Consider the following 24,118-nt stretch of genomic DNA (forward strand, 5'->3'; position numbering starts at 1 on the left):
TATTATTATAATAAGATCTCCTTATGACATCATAAGCAGGGTTTCCCGCAGCACTTTTCAGTTCGGGCGGCCCACCTAAGCTGGTATACCCTACCACCTTAACAAGGTCGTCCAAAAAAAAAATTTGCTGCACAAAAGGCCATCAAGTGCATCTCGGAGAATAGCGTGGACGCGCTTCACACTGCGAGCGGGCACGCGCTACATGGCTGAAATGAAAGACATGGTCCGTCAATGTCTGGAGGATAACTAGCCTGTTGATAAAACATTTGATTAATTAATAATCTAGTATGTGTTAATTTTCTGTCATAGTTTCTTCAAAATTGAGTTTTATTTGAGTGTTTTAAATAAAAATATTTTCATCATGAGGCGTACGCCCCGCCCCTTTGATTGCCACACCCCCGGCCCGCCCACCTGCACAACCCTACCACCTTAACTAACAAATTTTCTGCGGGAAACCCTGATAAGGAGAGCCAAATTTCAATGACCTATTTTTTCACATCCTTGCAGAGAATGGTTTACCAAAACTAAGTTACTGAGTTGATCTTTATCACATTTTCTAGGTTGATAAAAGCCCTTAAACATGGAAAAAGTCAGATTTTCATGGCATGACCCCTTTAAAAACTTAAGCAACTGCTTTTGCTAATATGGTTTTTGTATGCAAACAATCAGTATAAATACAAAAAAAATACTTTTAACTCATTCCCCGCCAGCCATTTTTTTGAAAAGTTGCCTGCAAGCATTTTTTTGTGATTTTCACAAAAGTTTCACAAAATGCCTTCCAGGAAAATTTTCGGTAACACTTTATTTTACGGTGTCTTTGTTACACATGTTACATGTAATCAGGGCCGTGCACAGACCTTTTGAGGGGCATGTGCTGAAACTGAAAAAGGGCACCCCCTCCAAATAAATATCACTTAATAATCATCTTAATAGCTTTATATTTATTCACTATTAATGATTGAAAAAAATCACTATTAATGAATGAAAAATGACATTTTATGATAGCTTGGCATTATATAGTGCAAAGGATATCTGCCCTTGTAAGTTGGCTTTAACAATTTACATCCTGGGTGTTTGTCTGTATTAGGCCTATTTGTAGTCATGTGTTTTTGAAGTGCTCGCTCTTATTTAATTGTAGAATATATTAATTTAATTTTTTTCCTCTGCTTACATACATAAAGTTACATAAAAATATGTTTGAAGAAAAAAAGGTATTCTGTTTGGTTTTATAAGCTAATTTGTATTATTTGGTTAACATGTTTATGTATGTGATTGAGAAGAGGGGGAAATAGGATATTAAAGATCAAAATAGGAGATTATACTATACCATAGCCATACCATAAGCATATTCAACATGTATCTGCCTACCTGGTGCTGAGGACCAGGAACCTTGGTCTTTTGAAGGTGCAAATAACTGCATTACTAAAAAATATACTAAATACTAAATAGACTTAACTCTATGCAGTTGATTTCAGAATAAAAAGTTATGAACCAAATAATCATACAACTCCCTTGACTAATTCAAGGCATAAGATACATGCATATACAATAAATTATATCCAGATTGCATACTGTAATGAGTGACAGGGCAATATAATGTACATACTTGAATCCTTTACACGTTTTTCGTCTCTATCCAGTTTTACCAACTGGGCATCTGATGTCTAAGACCTTTCTAATCTGATATGTTTTTGGTGTTAATGTAGGCTAGACATTTACCCACGCGTGCGCGTCTTCTCGCGTGAGATGTGTTGACTTTAGTTAAACGATTAATACAGTTCATGCAAAAAAAGCGGTAAAAACCCGGCCGTGCATTCCGTATTGTAGTATACATACTAGTGTTTCTTTCGTAATGACACAGCATTGTACTCAAACAACAAGATACTTATTTACCGTTGCAAGACGTTCAGCTGCCTCTGACTGCTGTGGAACTTCAGCTCGCTGCACTCAGGGGGCGGAGTTAAGAGGTTTGACAGACAGTTTGAGCGGATCCAAAAATATTTAGTTTTTTAATAATTTTATTTGATAAATATATTTGTAAAACACACAGACAGACGTAAATGTTTAACAATAGCATTAATTTATATATTTAAAAAAATAATAAAACACCTCCAAAAAAGGGCACTTCGGAGTGTAAGGACAAAAAGGGCATGTGTTCTGCACAGGTTGAGCCCTATCTGTGCACGTGCCTGCATGTAATTATTATAGTAATAACAGTTAATTATGCATAATTACATGCAACTAACCCTAAACCAAACCCTAATCCTAACCCCAACCCTATAGTAAGTACATGTTATTAATGATTATTACTTAGTACTTAAATGTATAATTACACTGTAACAGTGATACCGTAAAATAAAGTGTGACCAAATTTTCTTCTAAAAATATATAAACATACAAATATATCAAATGAAAGAACAGACACTCTGCTTTCAAACAAACAATAAACAAACAAAACAGGAAAAAACTTTCTTTGTTTCTTATAAACTCTTAAATAAGGGTATTATTCTTTACATTTTTTTAGCAAAAAGCTGAAATAATTGCATATTTGTGAAGGAATTTAATAAGAGATCAGATTCAGAACGATTATCAAAACATACACAGAGTTTAAAATGAGTAAATAACGTTTTGGCTTCAGTTTAAAAAAAAAATTGGGTAATCTAGTGGATAATCGCGGTATTGCAAATTAACATAAAAATGTTTTTTTTATGCAGATGTTTTCTTTTAACGCTTTCCCCACCAGCATTTTTCATGGTTTTCACAAAAGTTTAACGCCTCCCAGAAAATACTCTTCTTAAAATATGTAAACATACAATACATTAAATGAAAGAACAGATCCTCTGCTTTAAAAAAAAAAAGTTTCATCCTACCTTCATCAGTACTCTTTTCATCACCTTTGAAATATGGGTATCTTCAAAAACATAGATAATTGCATTTTTGTAAAGGACTTTTGATAGAGATCAGATACAAAGCGATCCTCAAAACGTAGACAGACATACAGCTATTTGCCCTAGGGCGATACTTCCGGGTTTTATAAGTTGCGGATGGTGCACCTGGTGGATAATAGCGGTATTGCGGATTGACCAGATAACTTGTCAATGGTGGGAAAAGAGTTAATTGATGAGATAACTCATCAACGGCAGGGAAAGGGTTAAAAATGAATAGCTTAAATGAACTGTAAGTAGCTATGGATAAAAGCATCTGCCAAATGCATCCAGTAAATATAAATAACCCAACATTTAATGCATAAAGTTTGCAGAATTATCAATACAATTTCACACAAATCCTTCTCAGCGTATCTAAAATCTCTTCTGCATCACCCCAACGACCCGAGGCTGTGACGGAGACTGCACCCAATGAGCCTTCCCATAATTCTGATAGTGTCTATGTTTGTGATTTCCCTCAGGCTAGCAGTGATGCACGGCTCACCTTATCCAAGACAAGCCTGACAGCACTGAATAAAGATTGAATAAAAGAAACGCTGCAAAGCCTTTCAGCAAACACATCAGAGAGCCCAAAATCTTAACCTCGCTCCACAATATTATTCAGAGTAGCGCTCCGAGGCACATTTGATGAAGACTGATTTTAGTACAAACAAGAGCTTCGAAACCCGAAACGGGACGCAGTTTAAAAAAAAGGATGAACTATTCTGAAGTTTGACAGTTTATTGAATAAAAGAACGATGGTAAATGCGTATAGATTGCTGTTACTGCTGAACAATCAGACAATACTTAGATCAGGGCAATTTTGTTGTAAGCAAATAAAGTGAATAGACAAATTGCAAACACACTTACTCCCCAAAATCTTTCATCAATAGAAAGAACAACTGTCGAAAAGTGCCCCTGTGCATTATGATTACTTGTTATAGGCTGTTTTTATGTTAAATCTAGACAACAATATGTCTATATGAAAAAATCTATGCCAATTCTGTTAGTTCAAAAGAAAACAACAATCAAAGAGATTAAGTAATCAGACATCAAATATAACAGCAGTTGCTGTTTTTCTCTTTGAAGCAGAATAATTTTTGCATTTGTTGAATATAAAATAATTTTACAAATAGACACTAATGCTATGATGTCCTACGCTTGAGTTTTTTGAATGCACTGTGCATGTTTCAACGCTTCAAATCAAACACAAAGACATGATGACAGTAATAATCCTTCAGCTCACATAAAACAATCCCCGTGTTTGCACTTCATGTTGGGATCTATTCATTTTATAACAATTCCTCAGTTTTAAAGCTTGTCTTTTATCAAGGGCTCTTTGACATCTTTTACAGTACAGTCCTTAAGAATTACCGCGGGACACAAGTAGACAGATAAATCAATGAGGTTTTACTTTCTCTTATTTGCTTTCTCTTTGTTAAAACCTATGGGGACACTGCTGTGAATATAAACCTTAACAGACAACCCTGCAATATCGGAGCCGTTACAGTAAATGGTTTAAGCTCGTGCCACATACAGGTATGTTGTCCAATTTGTAAATACCATTACATACGTTCCTTCACTTGTTCAAATTTCATTATCACACCATCTGTAACTCATTTAATACACGTTTACTTGCTTTTTCACCCTTGAAGCATGATTGTAAAGATAAATGATGTATAATCTGATTACTATAAATGTCCTCAACATGCTGATTTTCAAAGCATCTGACCATCACTGAACATTTATTGGGATGCATGACCCATTCAACCAGAGTCAGGTCCAAATGTATCCTGTAAAGCTATATCGGTCTGTCCATGCCCTTCATATTCCCACCGTCCTTTGTTTTCTTTCTCAGTGCTGCCACTTATAGCCTCAGGTAAAAGCTATGGTACTTCAAAGAGCTTTTTACTGGCAAAAGGAGATCAAAAGAGGTGAGATGGCCAGTGAGAGTACAGATACTGAAGGGATGAAGAATGAGTAGAATGAGAGAGACAGCTCATGCAGTATGGTCCAGTGACAGGGCCAGATATTTTAAACTGAGTGGACCTCGGTAAAATAGGGTGGACATCAATGCTTACTCTCATTTGACATAATTTTACAATATAGTAGTGGTTAAATGGATTACATTACGTTTCTGAGTCATAGATACAGCAAAAGGGAAATAAGGAAACTAAAAAAAGAATAAAACAAAAAATTAAAAACATATAAAAAGAAACAAACAAAGTTACAAATATATAAATATAATAATTCATCTTTTAAAGCTACAGAAGTGATTTTTTCTTTTGTCTTCTGTTGTTTGATTATCATAATGACACAAACATAAGCAGATTTCTTAAGCGTACTGTCACTTTAACACGGAATAAGCACGGATCCATACTGACACACACATCTGATTTCTTTCTGAACTGTTTGCGTTCAATACAAGTCATGATTGTTTTTTATGAGAATACTTACCAAGACTGTGGTTTTTCGAGATAATTTTGCATCGCTCAAAAATCTTGTATAGAGATTCTGTGTTTGCATGCTTTTTGAAACGCGCGTCTCCGTGCATGCGCTATGAGTGTGTGTCAATTTAGCCTATGTGTGTGCACGTCTGCACCATGTTCTGTGTTCACAGAAAATAGCTCACTTTAAAGCAACACCAAAGAGTTTTTTTACCTTAAAATAACGTTTCCAAAAAAGTTTCATCCACTCGAAACAGGGTGAACGGCACTTTCACATTCGCTTTGCAGCCCTCTATTGGCCAAAACCACACTAAAGAAGTTTCCAACCGTCGGGTCGCGGTCCTGTAGTTCAAATGAAAACTACAAAAACTTGCTTTACGGCAGACCTACAATCCATTCAGAGCCAGCTTTGCTGCAGCAGGCTAAATTATTTACGACAGCGGTATTGGAAAATTCCGCTTCCAGCCTGTAGGGCGAGCAAACAGCAAAAACTCTTTAGTGTTGCTTTAACATCATCTTGTGCTTAAATCATTTAAAATCGCTTGAATGATAAACTTCTATATAATTAATTATTTATTTCTGAATGATGCATATTTGAGTGATTATTATTAAAGATTAGTGTAATTTATGCATTATTTCTTCGGTTTTTCCACAAAAATATTTAGTGTCTATTCTGACAGGGTGGGCCAGCCGTCAATCTGAGTGGGTCAGTGCCACCCTGGCCCTTATGTAGCCTCGCCACTGGTATGGTCTCTTAAACTAGCAGTGGTAATGGCAGGACACACGAGTTTCATACTGTGAAGATCCACAAGCTCAGCACATGTGGCGAATCTCAAGAGCTGGTTTAAACTGTCCTGATCTCAACAAGCATAGGGCGGATTACAGCGAGATCAGAAAACACATCCAAGTGTGTATACACCACACGCACAACAGCAAGAAGGATGAGAGGGAGAGATTTGCACAGCACAATTTTTTTTACTTATAACAAAAACTTGTGTTTTGGTCATTAATTTACACGACAACGTTTCGGGGGGCTTGAAAAGGCAACAAACCATCAAACCTTATACCGTATAATTTTTATATATATATTTTAAAGAATATTTAAAGAGTTTGGTTCCAAAACGCGTTAGGCGCCATTAAAAAAAAAATCAGTATTGTATCAGGTCAGTATTTAAAAGTAAATTCCTAATTTTATGCAAAATCCAATATCCGCCGTGTTATTCTGTCATCTTTTCTCCCTTTTTTCCCAAAACGCAATAAATGCCACTCCCTTCTTTTCTGCAGAATGTAATAAATTCGCTCAACAAATCACAGCATACCATTCCATGCATTGTAAACAACAATGGCGGCACGTTGAATACACACAGAATCCTAGTTTTCCTCATCTACTTTGTAACAACAAACAATCAAAACCTGTGGTGGTTTTCTGTGATGGGAAAGAAATGTAAGCCATCAAAATCTTACGCGAGAGGCACTCAGGAGACAGAAAAATGCCGGCTGCTTGTTCTCCCGACAGCATCAAGCTTCTGTTATGCTTACACATTGACCCCAGGGGATCTTATGAAAAACGTTTCATTATAGCTGATAATGGAAATACAATGTGAAAAAAGTTAAGCGACGACGTCCCAAGTATAACCGCAATGACAGTGTTAATAATATGACAAAGTAAGTGTTTTGATTAATGCCATTAATGTTTAATCAGGGTATATCACTAGTCAACTAAATGAATATAACATGGCATATTGATTCAATAGATTTATAGCATTTTGTGGAATTTTTTGTTTTGTTTTTATAATAAATCTTTATAAATCAAATCATCTTAATGTTGTCGTTTCTAAAAAAACCCCTCAAAAACGCAAAGGAAAATCTTATTTAGTACATCACTGTCGTGTAACGTACATGTAGCTTAGGTATTTAAATGATAATATAGAGAGATTAGATTCTGTAGATAATTAAATGGACAGTTCACCCAAAAATGAAAATTTTGTCATCAAAGGAATACATTTTGATAAATGATGGTACACTCTAAAAAATATAGGATTGTTTTTAACCCCAGGCTGGGTAACTATAGGACAGAACACATTTCTGGGTTAAATTGACCCAAATAATGGGTTGTTTTAACCCAACTGCTGGGTTGTTTCAACATGGTTGATTAACAATAACCCAGCATTTGGGTTAAAACAACCCATTATTTGGGTCATTTTAACCCAAAAATGTGTTCTGTCCTATAGTTACCCAGGCGTAGGTTAAACATTTTTTAGAGTGTAAGCACACCGTTGGTATCCATTGACTTCTATGGTATTTGTTTTTCCTACTACAGAATTTAATGGGTTCCATAAACTGTGTGCTTACCATCATTTATCAAAATATCTTCTTTTGTGTTAAATAAAGAAATTCATACAGGTTAAAAACATGAAGGTGAATAAATGATGATATAATTTTCATTTTTGGGTGAACTACCTTTCTAAACGTCTTTGGTATTTTAATTAACTGCCTTAAGTGTTACTTGAATCCAGTGGTGGTGTTATAGCAAATCTGTTTCTAACACAGGAGCTTAACTCTTCTTTATTGCTAATGGCCCTACAGAATTCAATGTAATACTGTCAACCTGTAAAGACACGTGTTAACAGACAGACTAAGCCAGATCCTGTGAGCGAATTAGTTGATTGATTATATACATTAAAACCAATTAACCAACCAGACTCTGAGAATCAAACAGTGCTTGAATACTGGCCTGTCTTTATGCTAGGGTTAGGAAATAGTAAAGGTAATGAGGCTTCATAGCAGGTAAAGTAATGATCTGTCACCGGCCTCTAAGAATCAGCTTACACAAACTGTAACAGCTCCAAGTATACGGTCAATCATGCAGCTGGCCAGTAAGATGAATGACTGCACAGATGGTCAAAATCTGCATGGCAGAAAAGTGTGCTCACATGTCAGACATTTCTCAAAGAGCGCAGTGAATCTAATAGATGAGAATAAGCACGTCGGGAGATGTCTGTGAGAAAGAGGCCATGCAATCGCTCGACTGAAGCTTTGACTTGTATCTGCTGTTTTCCCTGTCAGACTCCAACGAGAACGTAACCATGCAAAAAACCTCACTGAACTTCTTTTAAAGTTTCAAACTATGCTTTAGGTGATATTTGTTATTGGGATGTGCAGGGTATTTTTCTATTCTTCACAATACACTTTTAAAAATGCTGACTTGCTTCAACCAATGGCTGGGTCAAATATGGACAAACCCAACTGTTGGGTTCAGAAAAGTTTACAAAGAGCAACCTTAGGAAACATTGGCCCTATATCAACCAATGGGCTACTCCTTTTGGACAATAACAAACCCACAATGCAATGCAAATTTCTTTGTTCTGATGAACACAAGGGAAGACATGTTTTTAACCAAACCGATTAGAGGCCCCATTGACTTCAATAGAATTCTTTATTCCTACTATTAATGTCAACAGATTGGTAAAACGTTGGTAAACAAACATTCCTCAAGATATCTTCCTTCATGTACATCGTAACAACAAAATTTGTACAAGTTTCAAACATGAGGGTTAGTAAATGATTGCAGAATTTTTATTTTTTATGAACTATCTCTTTAAGCAGCATCTCATGTGGACTCAGTGGAGGACAGAAACAGCTGAGGTTGGCATTTAAGCCATTATCTGTATTTAGCTACCCTTAGAGATTATCTTATGCTGATGACATAATAACCAACCTTATGCTCTGGGTTTGGAGGTAGTCGGGGTCAGTTGCGTTCAACATGGCCACAAAGCTGCCAACGGGAATATTCTCTCTCCTGATGACCATCAGGGGATCTGGAAAAAACACGGGTCCTTCGTTCACATCTAGAACTGTGATGTAGACTGTCGCTGTAGAGCTGGACCCATACACGACATCTGGCACCAGCGGGTCTTCATTTTCCACTTTTATCAACAGTGTGTGAAACATCGAACTTTCATAGTCTAGAGGCTGAAAATAAAAACCAAATATTAACTTTACCAAACAACTATTGTTAACTTTTATGTCCTAAGCATCATTTTCATTATAGGAACAATGCTAGCTTGATAAATGGCCAAATCAGGGGCTTGAACCTGCAACCTTTATGCTTAAAAATAAAAAGCTTAAGTCTTTCCCCACCATTGACGAGTTAACTTATCAATTAAGAGAAATTGCTTCCCTGCCAATGACGAGTTTTTCCTGTTTTTCCGCTATTATCCACCAAGTGGCGCTCTTAACTCTTTCGCCCCCATTGACGAGATATCTCGTCAATCAAGAGAAAACGCTTCCCTGCCAATGACGAGATTTTCCGTCTTTCCGCAATACCGCAATTATCCTTCCGCAACTTTATTATAAATTATTTAAACTATATTATATTATATAAAACTATATTTTTTATAGTTATCATTATAATGTGAGCGGCCCTTTACTCAACTTATAAAACCCAGAAGTATTCCCTTAGGGTAAACAGTTCAAACTTTGTGTATGTTTTGATGATCGCTCTATCAAAAGTCCTTTACAAAAATGCAATTATCTCAGCTTTTTTATCCAAATTTGGTATTTTTGAAGAAACCTACCCATATTTGAGAGGTGATAAAAAGAGAACCAATGAAGGAAGGACGAAATGTTTTTTTTTTTTTTAAAGCAGAAGATCTGTTCTTTCATTTGATATATTGTATGTTTATATATATTTAATGAAGAACATTTTCTGGAAAGCATTAAACTTTTGTGAAATCATAAAAAGTGCTGGCTTTTTGTTAAAGTTGCCCGCCAGCATTTTTTGTGATTTTCACAAAAGTTTCACAAAATGCCTTCCAGGAAAATGTTCTTCTAAAAATATATAAACATACAAATATATCATATGAAAGAACAGATCCTCTGCTTTCAAACAAACAAACAAAAACAGGGGGAAAAAGTTTCATCCTAACTATATTTTTTTCTCTGCTTATATAAACTATTAAATATGGGTATTTTTCTTTTAAAATGACGTTTTTTTAGCAAAAAGCTGAAATAATTGCATTTTTGTTGAGGAATTTTGTTAGAAATCAGATTCAGAACAATTATCAAAACATCCTTTAAAATTAGTAAATAAAGTTTTGGCTTCAGTTTTTTCATAAATTGGGTAATCGAGTGGATCATCGCGATATTGCATATTAACATAAAAATTAATCTGGAACAACTTTTTTTTGCAAATTTTTTCTCTTAGTTGATGAGATAACTTGTCAATGTTGGGGAAAAAGTTATAAGGTTCTTTCACAGTGATGCCACAGAGAAACCATTTGGTTTGTCAAAGAACCATTTAGTCAAAGCCTAAATGGTTCTTCTATGGCATTGCATCAAAGAACCCTATTAAGCACCCTTATTTTGTTATAACTTATTTGTAACTACCAAACAAATGATAAAAAAGAAACTACATACCTTTATCACTGACAACATGCCTTCGTTATTGTCCAAGTTTGTCTGGATCTCAAAGTTCTGGTTGGGATCTCCATTGATGATAGAGTATATGGCTCTCCAGGCTCCCGTGGCCGGGTCATCTCTGTCGTCTACTGTCAGGTTCACCACAACCCCAGTGGAGCCCTCGTTCACCGTGGCCTGAAACTGCAGCACAGAATGTTAGTTGTTGCTTATATGTCTAAGCAGTTTACGACACAAATTCATACATTACTGAGTACCTAGCATTTTATAATAATCCCTTCAATAGCACAGATTTAAGATTTGAGAACCAAATGAGCCGTGGAGGAGTTGCAGGTTGGGTGGATAATGCAACATCTGAATGCTTTGCCTACAATAGTCCCATTTTTAGGTTTAGAGATTAGCACAGCCAGTAGGATGGATCACCATTGTTTATGACTATGCACGCACCATGCTGAGCTGCCTACGGCTGTATCAATCCCTTGTTTGGTACACGTTTGAATCTGTGTCTTATTTCCTCCTGCAACCCTTCTTTCTGTCTCTCAGTAAAGATAAGGCTTACGCTAAGCCCGTGTGAAATAGCTCTTGCTCTGTTTTTTTTCCCACCGGAGGAAAGCCCCTCCATTCAGAGTCCTGCAAATCTCCATAGTCCTTGTTCAATCCAGCCCTGTCACAGACCTGTTTGGGAGATGAAGTGCTCCTAGCAGGGCCAGATGAGCTGTGGTCCCCATCAGCGCTGCTATCATTTCTGTTTAGCGCCTTGTGAAGTGAGCACCCTTTCTATCCCTTTGGGATGTTCTCCCTTTGTATTAGCTGTCCGGTTTGAAGGGTAAAAGGGGGTTGCAGAGGCCTGAAGAGGGCGCTGCTGGACTCGATGACTTGGGGAGGTTTGGAGAGTTAGGCATGTGATTCCATCACTGCAGCTAAGCTCTCTCTCTCTCTCTCTCTCTCTCTCTCTCTCTCTTTCTCTCTTTAATGCTTATTGCTATTGAGTTTGGAGCCATAGTTCTCAGCCTTCCAATTTTTACAGCAATGGTAATTGGTAATGTCACGGATGCACGTCTATCCTGACAAACATTCTCGCTTTGTTTTTTCACCTACCATCTGTCGCTCAATATTGCATGCATTAGGAAAGATCCACAAATGCACATATAAACACATTTGTAACACTCGGGCTTATGCTATAGAAGACTACAAAAGAAAAGATGAGCATTAAAGGGGAAAAATGTAATTACAAAATGTCACAAGCCAGATTTGAACTTTGCATATTAAATCTCACATTCTAGGCCATGTTTCCAACAATACGCTGTATTTATAGCATTTGAAAACACTGTGTACTATCCCAAGGTCATTCATGAAGAACCAACAGCTGTGTGGGTGGTTGTTTAAGGGTTATTGCCCTCTTTTATTTCAGTAAAGATTCAGTGGCCTAGGTACCATCATCAGGTTACACCTGACCTCATAAAATACAATAGTGTAGTGGGCTTTTGCATTTCTCAAAGCATAACCTATCAAAAAGTTGAACACTGGCGATGAAATGAAACCAAGTCAAATGAAACCAAGTCTTTCATAAGCTCCCAATTATTCCTTTTGGAAACAGATCATTCTAAGTTTCAAAACCGACTGTCTGTGTCCTCAAAAAGCTGTGTGTGTCTCGAAGGAGACTTGAATGTACCTGTCTGCCGTGAGCTACGGAGAGATCACATGCACTTCCATATTACTTCATCTGCAGCTCCAATGAGAGCACGGTGTCTACAATAAATGCTGCAGGTGCATCGCTGTAAAAATCAGGGCGATAGCTGAAACCCTCTTGCTATGAGACACTTGGTTCACATGTGGAATAAACAATTAAGCAGAGTTTCTCCATGGTGACACACATGCACCTGCACACACACATCTTTACGCCGCTGACCGGTCGTGTTTCATTTAATCATCTGGGGCAGTGAAGCGGTCAGATGGATGTATTCAATCTTTGTTGGGTGTTGATTCGTGGGCCTTGCCACACCGCTGATAAGGCCTCAATCCCTCCGAGTTCACAAAGCAACTAGCGGTGTGAGAAACTGAGCACAGTTATCAGCTCTAGGGTTAGACCCCCAAAGTGTAAAAATAGGGGCTGTACGGTAGGTGTTACCCCACAGAATAGCTATAATTACATTATATGTATGCTTTTGGAAGATACTTTACCCAAAGTGAATTTTGGCAGCACATTTTTATCTATTCATGCGTTTACTGTATATTTAACCCATGACCTGGATGTTGTTAACATCATGCTGAGTGGCAGGAGCACAGGGCAAGCGGTGTGGTCACTTTTTTAGATGATTTTTAGCTGTAAGCTTCATTTAGATGGTGGCTCCGTCTCTCAGCAGGTAGTTGCTAACGGTCGCAGCATCTCAACTCCCTACTGGGATAATGGATCTAAAGAGCAGACAAGCCATTGACCTGCTCATTACAAATCAAATACTCCTTGAGTCGGCTCATTAAACTGAATCACTTCGAGCTGGGCATGAATGAACTACATAGATGGTTATTATTTTAAAAGTAAAAAGTTGTGATTTGTTAATGTGAATTATTGTGTTTTTGTGAATGAATCATCCAGACCTGTTTTGTAAAACAGTTTTTTATTAAAGCAATTCTTAAAAAACATATATAAAGATTGTTACGACCCCAGTCTACTGTATATCAGGCTGCAACACATAAAACACGATAAATGCCATTTAAAAAAAAACAGGTACCGCCAAAATCAGTATTCTATCTGGTCAGTATTAAAAAGTAAATTCTTAATTGTATGCAAAATCCAATATCTGCGGTGTTATTCTGTCATCTTTTCTTCCTTTTTCCCAAAACACGATAAATGCCAGTCCTCCTTCTCTGCAGAATGCAATAAATCCGATCAACAAATCACAGCGCACCATTCCACGTATTGTAAACAACAATGACGGAACATTGAATACACATGGAGTCCTAGTTTTCCTCATCTACTTTGTACTTTGTGATCAACAAACAAAAACTAAATAATAATTTTGATGGTATTGATAAACCTGTGGTGGTTTTCTTTGATGGGAAAGAAACATAAGCCATCAAAATCGAATAATATACGCGAGAGGCACTCGGGAGATGGAAAAATACCGGCTGTTGTTTGTTCTCACACGACAGCATCAAGTTTCTGTCATGCTAATACATTGACCCCAGCGGATCCAATGAAAAGCTTTCCATTATTTACGCGAAGTCAACAAAAATCGAGCAGGACCAAAACATTTTACAGCTGATTGCTGTCAAAAAAGTTCAGCGACGACGTCCCAAGAGTGACCACAGCAATGACAGTGTTCTTAATATGACAAAGTAAGTGTTTTGATTAATGCCATTAATGTTTATTTTTTTAATCAGTGTATACCACTAGTCAACAGTGTTGGGGAAGTTACTTTAAAAAAGTAGTGTTTGCTCGTTACTCGTTACTTTTTAAAAAAGTAATCCATTACTTTACTTAGTTACCGCCTTTGGAAAGTAACTTTTTACGTTACTCGTTACTTTTACGTTACTTTTATGATGCCTGACTTTGGGCAGAACCCAATATCTGTTTCTAAATATGTGTAGGCCTAAATAAAGTTATACTATGGAGGACATAACAGGTATTTCTTTTGTGCTCTTTATTATAAAAAAGTATCAATAAGTTCCTTAGGAACAACATGGTAACCTCAAAATGAGGCATATGTCTCAAAATAGATTTATCTGAAAGTCTGTTTCTTCTGGGGGTAAGCACAAGACCTACCAGGCTGAACAGCCTTTCCACTGGTGCACTGGATGGTATTTCATGAACACAGCTTTCACTTGGGGGAAACGGTTGAGAACTTCTAACTCTAAGCCCGATTTCATGTACTCAAGTTAGTACCTCAGAGTCTGCACTAAAGGCCAATAAGTTGATAAAACATTGATTAAAATTAAGATGCCTCCATCCCTCAAAAGTTAGCGTCAGCTGCTTCTTGCTTGCCATGATTTCTTTGCAGACTGATACGAGCCTCTGTCATGTGTGTGGACCTTGTGACTATTGCGCAAGCACGCAGATGGCAGTGTCGCTGTCAAATCTAACCAAAAGTAACGTTGCACTGAATTGGAAAATGAACTACGTTACGTTACCAAATTTTCAGTAGTAATGCGTTACACTTTTTTTACCCAAAAAAGTAGTTACGTTACTTTAATAATAATAATAATAATAACACTGCTAGTCAACTAAATGAATATAAAATGGCAAAGATGAATGCACATTTACATATTGATTCAATAGATTTATAGAATAAAAATAAAAAAATAGGATTTATTGCATTTTGCGGCAAAAATAATCAGTTTTTATAATAAATCTTTGAAAATCAAATTATGGATTTGAATTTCAATGTTATTATAACCTAACAGAAAATTGTGGTTGTCATCTTTTCACTTTCTTTGTATAGAAAACACATTTTTTACCAAAATTAGAAAAATTGATTTATTAAACTCTAAAAAAAGCCCTATTGTTTTTATTGTTATATATATATATATATATATATATATATATATATATATATATATATATATATATATATATTATATTTATATATATATATATATTTTTTTTTTTTTACAGATACTGATAAAGTTGTTTTTGACTCTAAATATTATGTTGTGTAATCCTAGAAGTTCAGGGCAAACAAACTGCAATTCTGTTGTCATTGCAAATCAAAGTCATTTTTGATGCATTTTTTTGATAATCTGCCCTGATTATAGTAGGGGAAAAATGCTTCTATAGGGGATATATCGATGATGCCCCCTGATCAACTTTGAGTAGTTTAGAGTCAACCATATACTAGAAATGACTAGCTATGACAAATGATTTTCCTGCAAGAATTCATTAACAGTGACACTGTGCAGACACCACTGGAGACCAAGCTCCTGCTTTAGTAACTAATAAAATTCACACCCTGATTTTTTTTAAACTCCCAGTTCGGCTTGACATCTGTTCATGGAATCGAATCAACATTTGTAACCTTTAGAGAAAACTCCGCCTGACTTACACCTCTCAAATTGTGTCTCAAACCGGGTATGTGAAAAAAGCTGAGTGTTGCTTTCACAGCTTAATGAGATTCTAGAAAATAACACTTTTCTTTCTATCTGCCGTCAAGCTGTGAATACATGGTGAAAGCCACTACAGTGGCCTTCAGAGAGTGGCATGAAGGACTTCTCCAGACGTGCCCATTAAAGATAAAACAAATAACTTTCATGCCACAGGAAACCACACATGCACTTACGGTAACAGTCTGTGTGACAAATGAGAGACTGGCAGCCCTTCGGCAGGTCTGGGGGTCGCTATGGTGTTTACTGTCTGTTATTCCAAAAGTAATTACAGCAACACATTACAATAACTTCAATCATTAGCACTACCACACTAACATTAGCACTACCACACTAACTTTTCACGTTTTCTACACTGATGCGGAATCTGTGAAATGTGACACAACGGATATAAATGTGATACAATAGAGCTAAGAGTGTTATAGTCTTATTGGTAGCATTATTATTTGCAAAAATAGTTCATAAGCAAAGTTGCAAAAAACTAATAACAGCAACAGCACTGAGAAAGCATTGCATTACAAACCAGCTAACTTTGTGCTGTAACCACCAAATATACGTGAGAGATAATGAATAGTGTATGTTCTTTATGTACGGTAACAGCATACTGCATTAGCAACGGCGTTTAATTTAGCTTACGGAGATCTCAAGTTCTTCTCATCTGTGTTCGAAACCATCACTAATCAAATACACCTGAACCACTTACAGTAAACAATATTTTTCGACTCACCTGAAAATTACAGACAGGTGTGTGTGGGCAGTGATGGAAGTGAACGCTAAACGAAATGGCAAACCAGCAAATGAAGTGCTTTGTCCCAATTAGCACAAATCTACTAACGCGCACCATGCTGCATACTGTTTGTGTCAGAAACATCTCTGGTTGAATCCAAAAGTATAATCACTTAAAGGAATAGTTTACCCCAAAACTCACCCTTATGTCGTTCGAACCCCTAATGTCTTTCTTTGCTCTTCAGAACCCAAATGAACCCAAGTGTTGTTTTGGGTGTTCTGTTTAATACAGGAGTGGATAGTGATAAAGGCACCAAACATAAAGTTTTTTCTTCAACTTTTAGGTTTATACTGAAAACATCTGCTGCAGCAGTCGGGATTCAATGTTGAAAAGCTTATAAACTTATCATCCTCTTATCATTTTTATAATGCAGGAACAACATACTGTACAGTTAAGCACAGATAACAGCCTATGCAAATTAGAAACCCAGCCCAAGTGCATCTTTTCCAGTATAAGAGATCTGCAAGATTTTTTTAAAAACAGACGGATAACAGATTCGTCTGGCATCCCGCTGTTCGGCTCCGACACATTATTTCATCCTTAAAGACACTTTCTGTTTAAATATGTCAAAATAATATATATCAATGCCTCCCCTGAGATGCAATGAAAATTCTTGACTGTTCACAAACTGACTCGCACACATACAGAGCTGAAATAGTTGCACTGTATGTCTCTACTTCATTAATTACCACCTGGACCTAATGAGACAGATGGGACTCATAAAAAAAGTATCTGGAAGTTATAATTTGTGTTCCTGGATTTGTTCACACCGGACACAGATTTGATTTGGTTGGGTCTACCTACATCATTAAGTATAATAATGATGTAAGCATCAGCGTGAGGCTTTCTTGTAACAATAACTTTATCAGTTTTTGTTTGCTGCATGTCATAACAAAGCCTTAGATTAGAACAATTTAAACAAGTGTATCAGTATTAAAATCTATTATTAAAACTAAATGTTAATATCTGCTTGGAATATCACAAGAAAACAAATGTTGCAAAATCAGAGAAGGTGATGTGACGTGATTTAAAGGGATAGTTCACCCAAAAATGACAAATCTGTCATCATCTAGTCACTCTCATTGTGTTACAAACCTGTATAAATTTCTTTGTTCTGATGGACACGAAGGAAGATATTTTGAGGATTGTTTGTAAACAAACAGATCATGAGCCCCATTCAATTGCATAGTATTCTTTTTTCCTACTGTACTATGAAAGTGAATGGGGCTCACGATTGGTTTAGTTACAAACATTTCTCAAAATATCTTCCTTCATGTTCATCAGAACAAAGAAATGTATACAGGTTTGTAACAACATGAAAGTGAGTAAATGATGACAGAATTTTCATTTTTTGGTGAACTATCCCTTTAAAAATGTTTTTGACAGAGAATCTTCAGGGTTTTTGACAATTAGCTATAGCTGATAAACTATTATGTAATGTCTGCAATTTGTCTAAATGTGCTAGAAAAGAGCCAGCTGTTGGGAGGTTTCATTTTAAAAGGCTTTCTCAGAAACAATTAGAGTTGAATTTGCAATCCAAAATGTTATTAAAGTTATGTATGTGCTCCCCGACAATCTCAATGAATAAGACGCTAAACACAACTGTATTGGTATTGTGGTGCTTTCAATAAAATAACTTTATTTAGAACTCACCTTGAACTCAAATAAAAGCTTATAGATTTATATATATATTTTTAAATATAATAGAAAATTATCTTTAAAAAGATTCCCAAGCCTTTAGCTAAAAACAGGATCAGTGTTAATTTTAGTATGTATATTGTAGTACTGTACACTAACTAAACTGAAACTCACAATTAATACTGACAAATAAGGAGACGATAAAGGAATTTTTCATATCCGTGATGGGTACAAAAACGACGTACCGGAACAGAAGTGGGTCAAATGTAGTTCATGATAAGCCATCATAAACACGGCAAACAAATGTACAGGCGGAACAGTCTAGAAAACGCTGTTTTGTAAACAATTTAAATTGGCGAAATGCAAATTAAAAGATTCCAAAGAAAAGATTTGCATAATATGAAATATGCTAAACAACTATAATGTGGTTTGGAGTTTCCATTACACAAACAGAAAGACTGTTTAATCCTGTCACAGGCGCAGATGCGAAACATTAATTCACATTAATGCACGCTAAATACGCTAAAATGATTTTCTTTACAGATTTGATGAAGGAATACACTTCGTTAAGAGCTGTTTTCTCTTTTTTTTAAATATCACTTATGTCATGTTATCATATTTAAGCAAATGAACTTTTTTGCTCTAATTGAACTGAAATGAAATCTTATTCATTTTCTTTTCAGACAATAGGTGCTTTGATACTTTTTGCCAAAAAGCTTGCATTGCACTTAGAGGGTTTTGCAACGAAAGATACTCAAATTTGTTCAATTACACTGAAAAAAATTATTCATTCAATTTACTAATTTTTTTTAAGGTAAGTGGTTGCAAATCAATTTATTTAAGCAAAATTTTTTGTTTTGTTTTTCTGCATTTTTTATCTTAAATAAATTGATTGCGACCACTTACCTTAAAAAAATTTAGTAAATTGAATGAATCATTTTTTTCAGTGTACAATGAAATACACAAATATTATATTTTAAATGTTTAAAATCATTTTAGTTTAAATAATAAACTGCAACCTCAGTTTTTGCCAAAAAGCCACTTAGAGGGTTTTGCAGCAAAAGATACTCAAATTTGTTCCATTACACTGAAAAAATTATTCATTCAATTTACTCAATTTTTAAGGTAAGTGGTTGCAATCAATTTATTTAAGCAAAATTTTTTGTTTTTTGTTTTGTTTTTCTGCATTTTTTTATGTAGCTTAAATAAATTGATTGCGACCAGTTCCCTTAAAAAAATTTAGTAAATTGAATGAATCATTTTTTTCAGCGTACAGTGAAATACGCAAATATTATATTTTTAATTATTTAAATCATTTTAGTTTAAATAATACACTGTAACCTAAATAACACATCCTTTAAATGTAGGCCTATACATTATCGCATTTGACATATTTTTGAGGTTTTTTTTGTGAAATAGCTTGTTTGGAATAAACGGCCTACTTTATACTAAATTTGCTACTTTTGTATAGTATACTTTGCATAACAGTAGTCTACTGTACATGTTTAAGTTCAAAGATGAAAAGTTTTACATTAAAATGTTCACAAAGCATCTCATTACATTGCATTTGCATTGCAACACATTTACTTCATGTTTATTTACTTGGCATAACTTTTTTGTTAACTAACAGTACATTTAAAGTTTACTTGGTTTGTGAGTAAATGTAAACCATGATCTTGCTTACATTATGCAGTCAACAGCAAACTACAAGAAGCCCTTACATGCATAGTTATGTAAATACTCTGTATATTTTAGTTAAAAGCAGTAGCAAAAAGTTGGAAAGAAAAATGTATTTCTTTATATACTTGTATATTCTTTATATGATATTCAGTATCTCATCAAATTAAAGTGTCCAAATACTTTTTAAGCCACAGATGTATGCATTAAAATTTAATGACTTTTTAACTATAATGATATGTAAAGCATTATGTAATGACTGTTACTGGCATTAATAGAGGTCATTATAAGGTGTTATCCACATATAATGTAATATCCAGCAAAACCTTGCTTACTTTAAAAAAAACCACCCTTGATTTCATTGTGATGTCTGCAAACCGTCAGACACTTAAGTTGATTATTCTGCATCTGCGTGCGCTTCTCTCCAGACCTGATGAACACTCCGGTTTCTCTCTAAAGTGCCTCCTCATAGTCACTCATTAGCCAGCAAATTGCCAGAAAGTTGCTTTGAATGTAAGTGTTTGAATGCATTGTCATTATTTGCCAACAACAGAGTCCATTGTGGCTTTGAAAGTGCCATGTGTGATTACTTCCTAAAGCTTCAGGCAGAATTATTTTAATCTGACTTTTCAATAGCGACGTTGTCAAGACAGACCTAAAAAAATAAGGTTACTGTACAGGTACATTACTTCCCCTGCAGGAAGTGTACGTTCATAAAACATTTTAATACACAGCGAATGTTGTAAATGGGAAAAGGGGCAGACGAAAAATCATCGGCAGAATAAAATGTTTCAGAATGTCATTTTTGAAAATGACTTTACTCAGTCTAATGTCTCTGAGCCTCACGATTCTGTGAAGGAACTTTGAGACATAGCAGGATAAAAGGGGAGAGATGAGGCAGAAATAATTTAAGATCCAGAGGGCTCATCAGATTTATGAACTATCAACGATTGGTGGTGCAACTGTGGGAATTGAGCATGGGAGGTTTAGGAAATGGGGTGCAGGGACAGCAGGGAATGCGACACGATTTCACGTGTCATGACTTTGCTACTGTGTACAACATTTACCACCTGGTGTTTTTAACTCACACTAGTGACTCTGGGAAACGTGGCCAAGACCAAGAATAAAAAGAACTGCTTGCAGAACCTATACAGTAGGTCATTCATTTAATGAGGAAATTCAAAGGGATTCAAAAAAGCTCACTTTATAACAATGTTAAGAGCTCAGGAGATTTGATGGTTGTTTTATTTAAATATCAACTTAAGAGGAAGGAGGCTAAAACTGGTTAGGAAAAACAGAAATGTTAAAAAAATCTATAAAAAATTAAAAGCATACAGATGTTAAATGAATGTAGATTGTATCGATAAAAAAACCTGTTATTTGATGATGTTCACATAAAAATCTTCAATAATATTGAATTGATAAACCTGAGCTCAGTTTGTGGGATCTCTTCCTTAACTTTAATGGAAGCCATTTGTGAGCTTTCTTTGAAAAGTGAAATATTTGAGATGCAGGAGACTCACGTCACGAGTTTATATCTGCTTTCTTTTTAATTTCCTTGATGTCTTGGAGTAATAACTCAGATGTTAAATACATCTCATCTGTCATTTTTCTCTGCTATGTCACACAAAGGACAAAGTTTCAAAGCTTAACAGCAAGCCTGATTGCCCTTTAGTAGATTTCAAGGCCAAGAACCACTACAGTTAAAAATGATTAGAGAACAATTTAGTCTTTAATAACCCATGGCTTTGTTCCAAAACGTATGGCGCTTTCCATTGGATGGTACGGCCGCTACGGTTCAGTACAGATCACTTTTGGTGATCTGGGGGTCTTCTCAGGTCCAAAGAAATGTACCTGACCTGGAATAACCTGAATTCCGGACGTGAAACTTCAATACCCGAATCCCCTCGAGTCGGACTTCAAGTTTTCTAAATTAGTAAAACATTGCATTTGCAACACAAAGGTCATGGGTTCGAACCCCATAGACCACACAATTCTATGGGGATCGTGTAATAAAAAATAAAAAAACTAGATTGTATAAATTCACTGTGACTTGCTTTGGATAAAAGCGTCTGCCAAATACATAAATATAAAAAATACGAATCTCAATCTGATCATTGCTGCCACCCCAAACGTGTCCTCTGCTTTGTTGTTATCATGTTATGGAGTTGTAGCCATCATTGTTGATGTCATTAGCATTTTCACGGAGGCAGAGCCATGCTTACACTGCAGGGGTGAGAGAGAGAGGGCTCAGATAAGCTGTCAGTCTCTCTGACTGACGGCCGTGATAAGCTGGATCCCTCCGTGTTCCAGCTCTTGGAAGGGGTTCATCGGAAATAGATGCCAGTTATCACAAAGTGCCAGGGGGTGGGCGGGCATGTACATACCACCTGCGGCAACTACCACAGCCTCCGGTCTCTCCCTTCAGGAATCTAAGCCCCGGACCATATAGCAGGAACCGGAGAGACAGAGATAATGGAGTATGGAGGGTTATGGAGGTCTGTTATTATCTTAATAATACCCCCACAGTTGGACGCTATTTTGTGATATCATATATTCAGCACAACCTAGAATAATCTTTGGGCAGACAATAACTCTTTTGTCACATCCAAAAGGCATTTATTTTGAAAGAAAAATGTTCAATGGGGGACAGGATGCTCAATACACAAAATAAATTGATGTCAAAGGGAAACCAAAAGCTAAAAGCGTGCACTATGTCCTTACTGGTAGAGCTTTGTGCTAGCAACACCATTACTGATAAAAAGTACAGCTTAAATGCACTTTAAGTTGCTTTGGATAAAAGTGTCCAAAGGTAAATGTGAACATTTCTTGATCTTCTTCACTTGTTTGAGGACATGATATCAGTGGGGGAGTATGAATTTTAAATGATTTTTAAAGAGGACCAATTATCCGATTCATGATTTTTCATTTCCTTTGATGTGTAAGTGTATTAGTACAAGTTAACGATATGCAAAATTTACAACACCAAATAAATGATGACGCGAGTTACTGCACTGTAAAAAATACTTTGCTGCCTTAAATTTTTTGTTAAATCAACTCAGATTTACAAGTCATGTCAACAGAGATGAGTTGTCACAACTTATAAAATATAGTTGAGAAAAGTCAACTTAATTTTATGTTATAACAACTCACCTGTAGTTATAACAACTCGTCTCTAGTCAAGATAAATAATAGTTAAGTTGAAATGACTTGTAAATCCAAGTTGATTCAACAAAATTTTTTACAGTCTGTCTCCAACGTAAATCTTTTTTCTTGGACTACAACAAACTCACGGATTGTTCGGTCCCTCCAGAAAAACGCGATTATGTGATCGCATGATTCAACGCATAATCAACCAAAGTCTGCATATTTATGCGGGGGACGCATTTTTTCAAATACGCCGCACTTTTGCAGCATAGATTGCATTTCCGTTGCGCAAAAAATGTGGGGCTTGCACGATTTCATAATCCCCACATTTTCGTAGCAAAAATCACATAAATCTTAACAGAAAGTAAAAAAAAATTACATTTACTTCACACAAGCGCAGGCATGTCCCCTGTTGCCATGGGAATGTTTTAAAGTGATGTGATTTTGTGACGTGAACATCATTAAAAAGCACACACACAGTTTTTGCAATTTCCCGCAGTTTTTGCAAGTTCCCGCAATTTCATTGCATAAAATTGCATAAATATCCCGCACATTACATTACATTTTTTGAGAAAACGTGCGGCAAGATCAATGGTTTTTGCCTGCAACAATCACAAAAAAACTGCTTTTTACTGGAAGGACTGATTGTAGGCAAGAGTTTACTTCTTGGGTTTGTTGCATAGACAAGACCGACATTATCATAATTCCTCCCGCTTCATATACTCACAGACTGTACGTTAACTCCTGTTAGCATTTCATTGTGACCGAATCTTTTAAACATGGAAAGGAGTGTCACATTTCCGGCAGACGTCAGAGGTATCAATCAGGGACACAGTACTTTTCAAATCGATGAGTTTTGTAAACAAATCAGTGCGTTGCAGGAAGAGAGTGAAATCTAAAGCTACAAAAATGTATGGTATGTGAAAAATAATGTGTTTTCCACGGGAAAACATTGTATTATACTAAATACACAAAATAACATT

At 35.9% G+C, this 24,118-nt stretch overlaps 1 protein-coding gene across 1 annotated transcript in view; it reads right to left on the reverse strand.

Annotated features, from left to right (window-relative positions):
• Positions 1-24,118, reverse strand: part of cdh13 (cadherin 13, H-cadherin (heart)) — a 433,135-nt gene that overhangs the window by 55,361 nt on the left and 353,656 nt on the right. The window contains exons 9-10 of the mRNA XM_065278811.2: positions 10,790-10,972; positions 9,090-9,343 (exon numbers count right to left, since the gene is read on the reverse strand). Coding sequence (XP_065134883.2) covers positions 9,090-9,343; positions 10,790-10,972 — 437 coding nt within the window. The remainder of the gene's footprint in view (positions 1-9,089; positions 9,344-10,789; positions 10,973-24,118) is intronic.

The sequence above is a fragment of the Paramisgurnus dabryanus genome, chromosome 9 (genome assembly GCF_030506205.2).
Source record: "Paramisgurnus dabryanus chromosome 9, PD_genome_1.1, whole genome shotgun sequence".
Lineage (NCBI taxonomy): Eukaryota > Metazoa > Chordata > Actinopteri > Cypriniformes > Cobitidae > Paramisgurnus > Paramisgurnus dabryanus.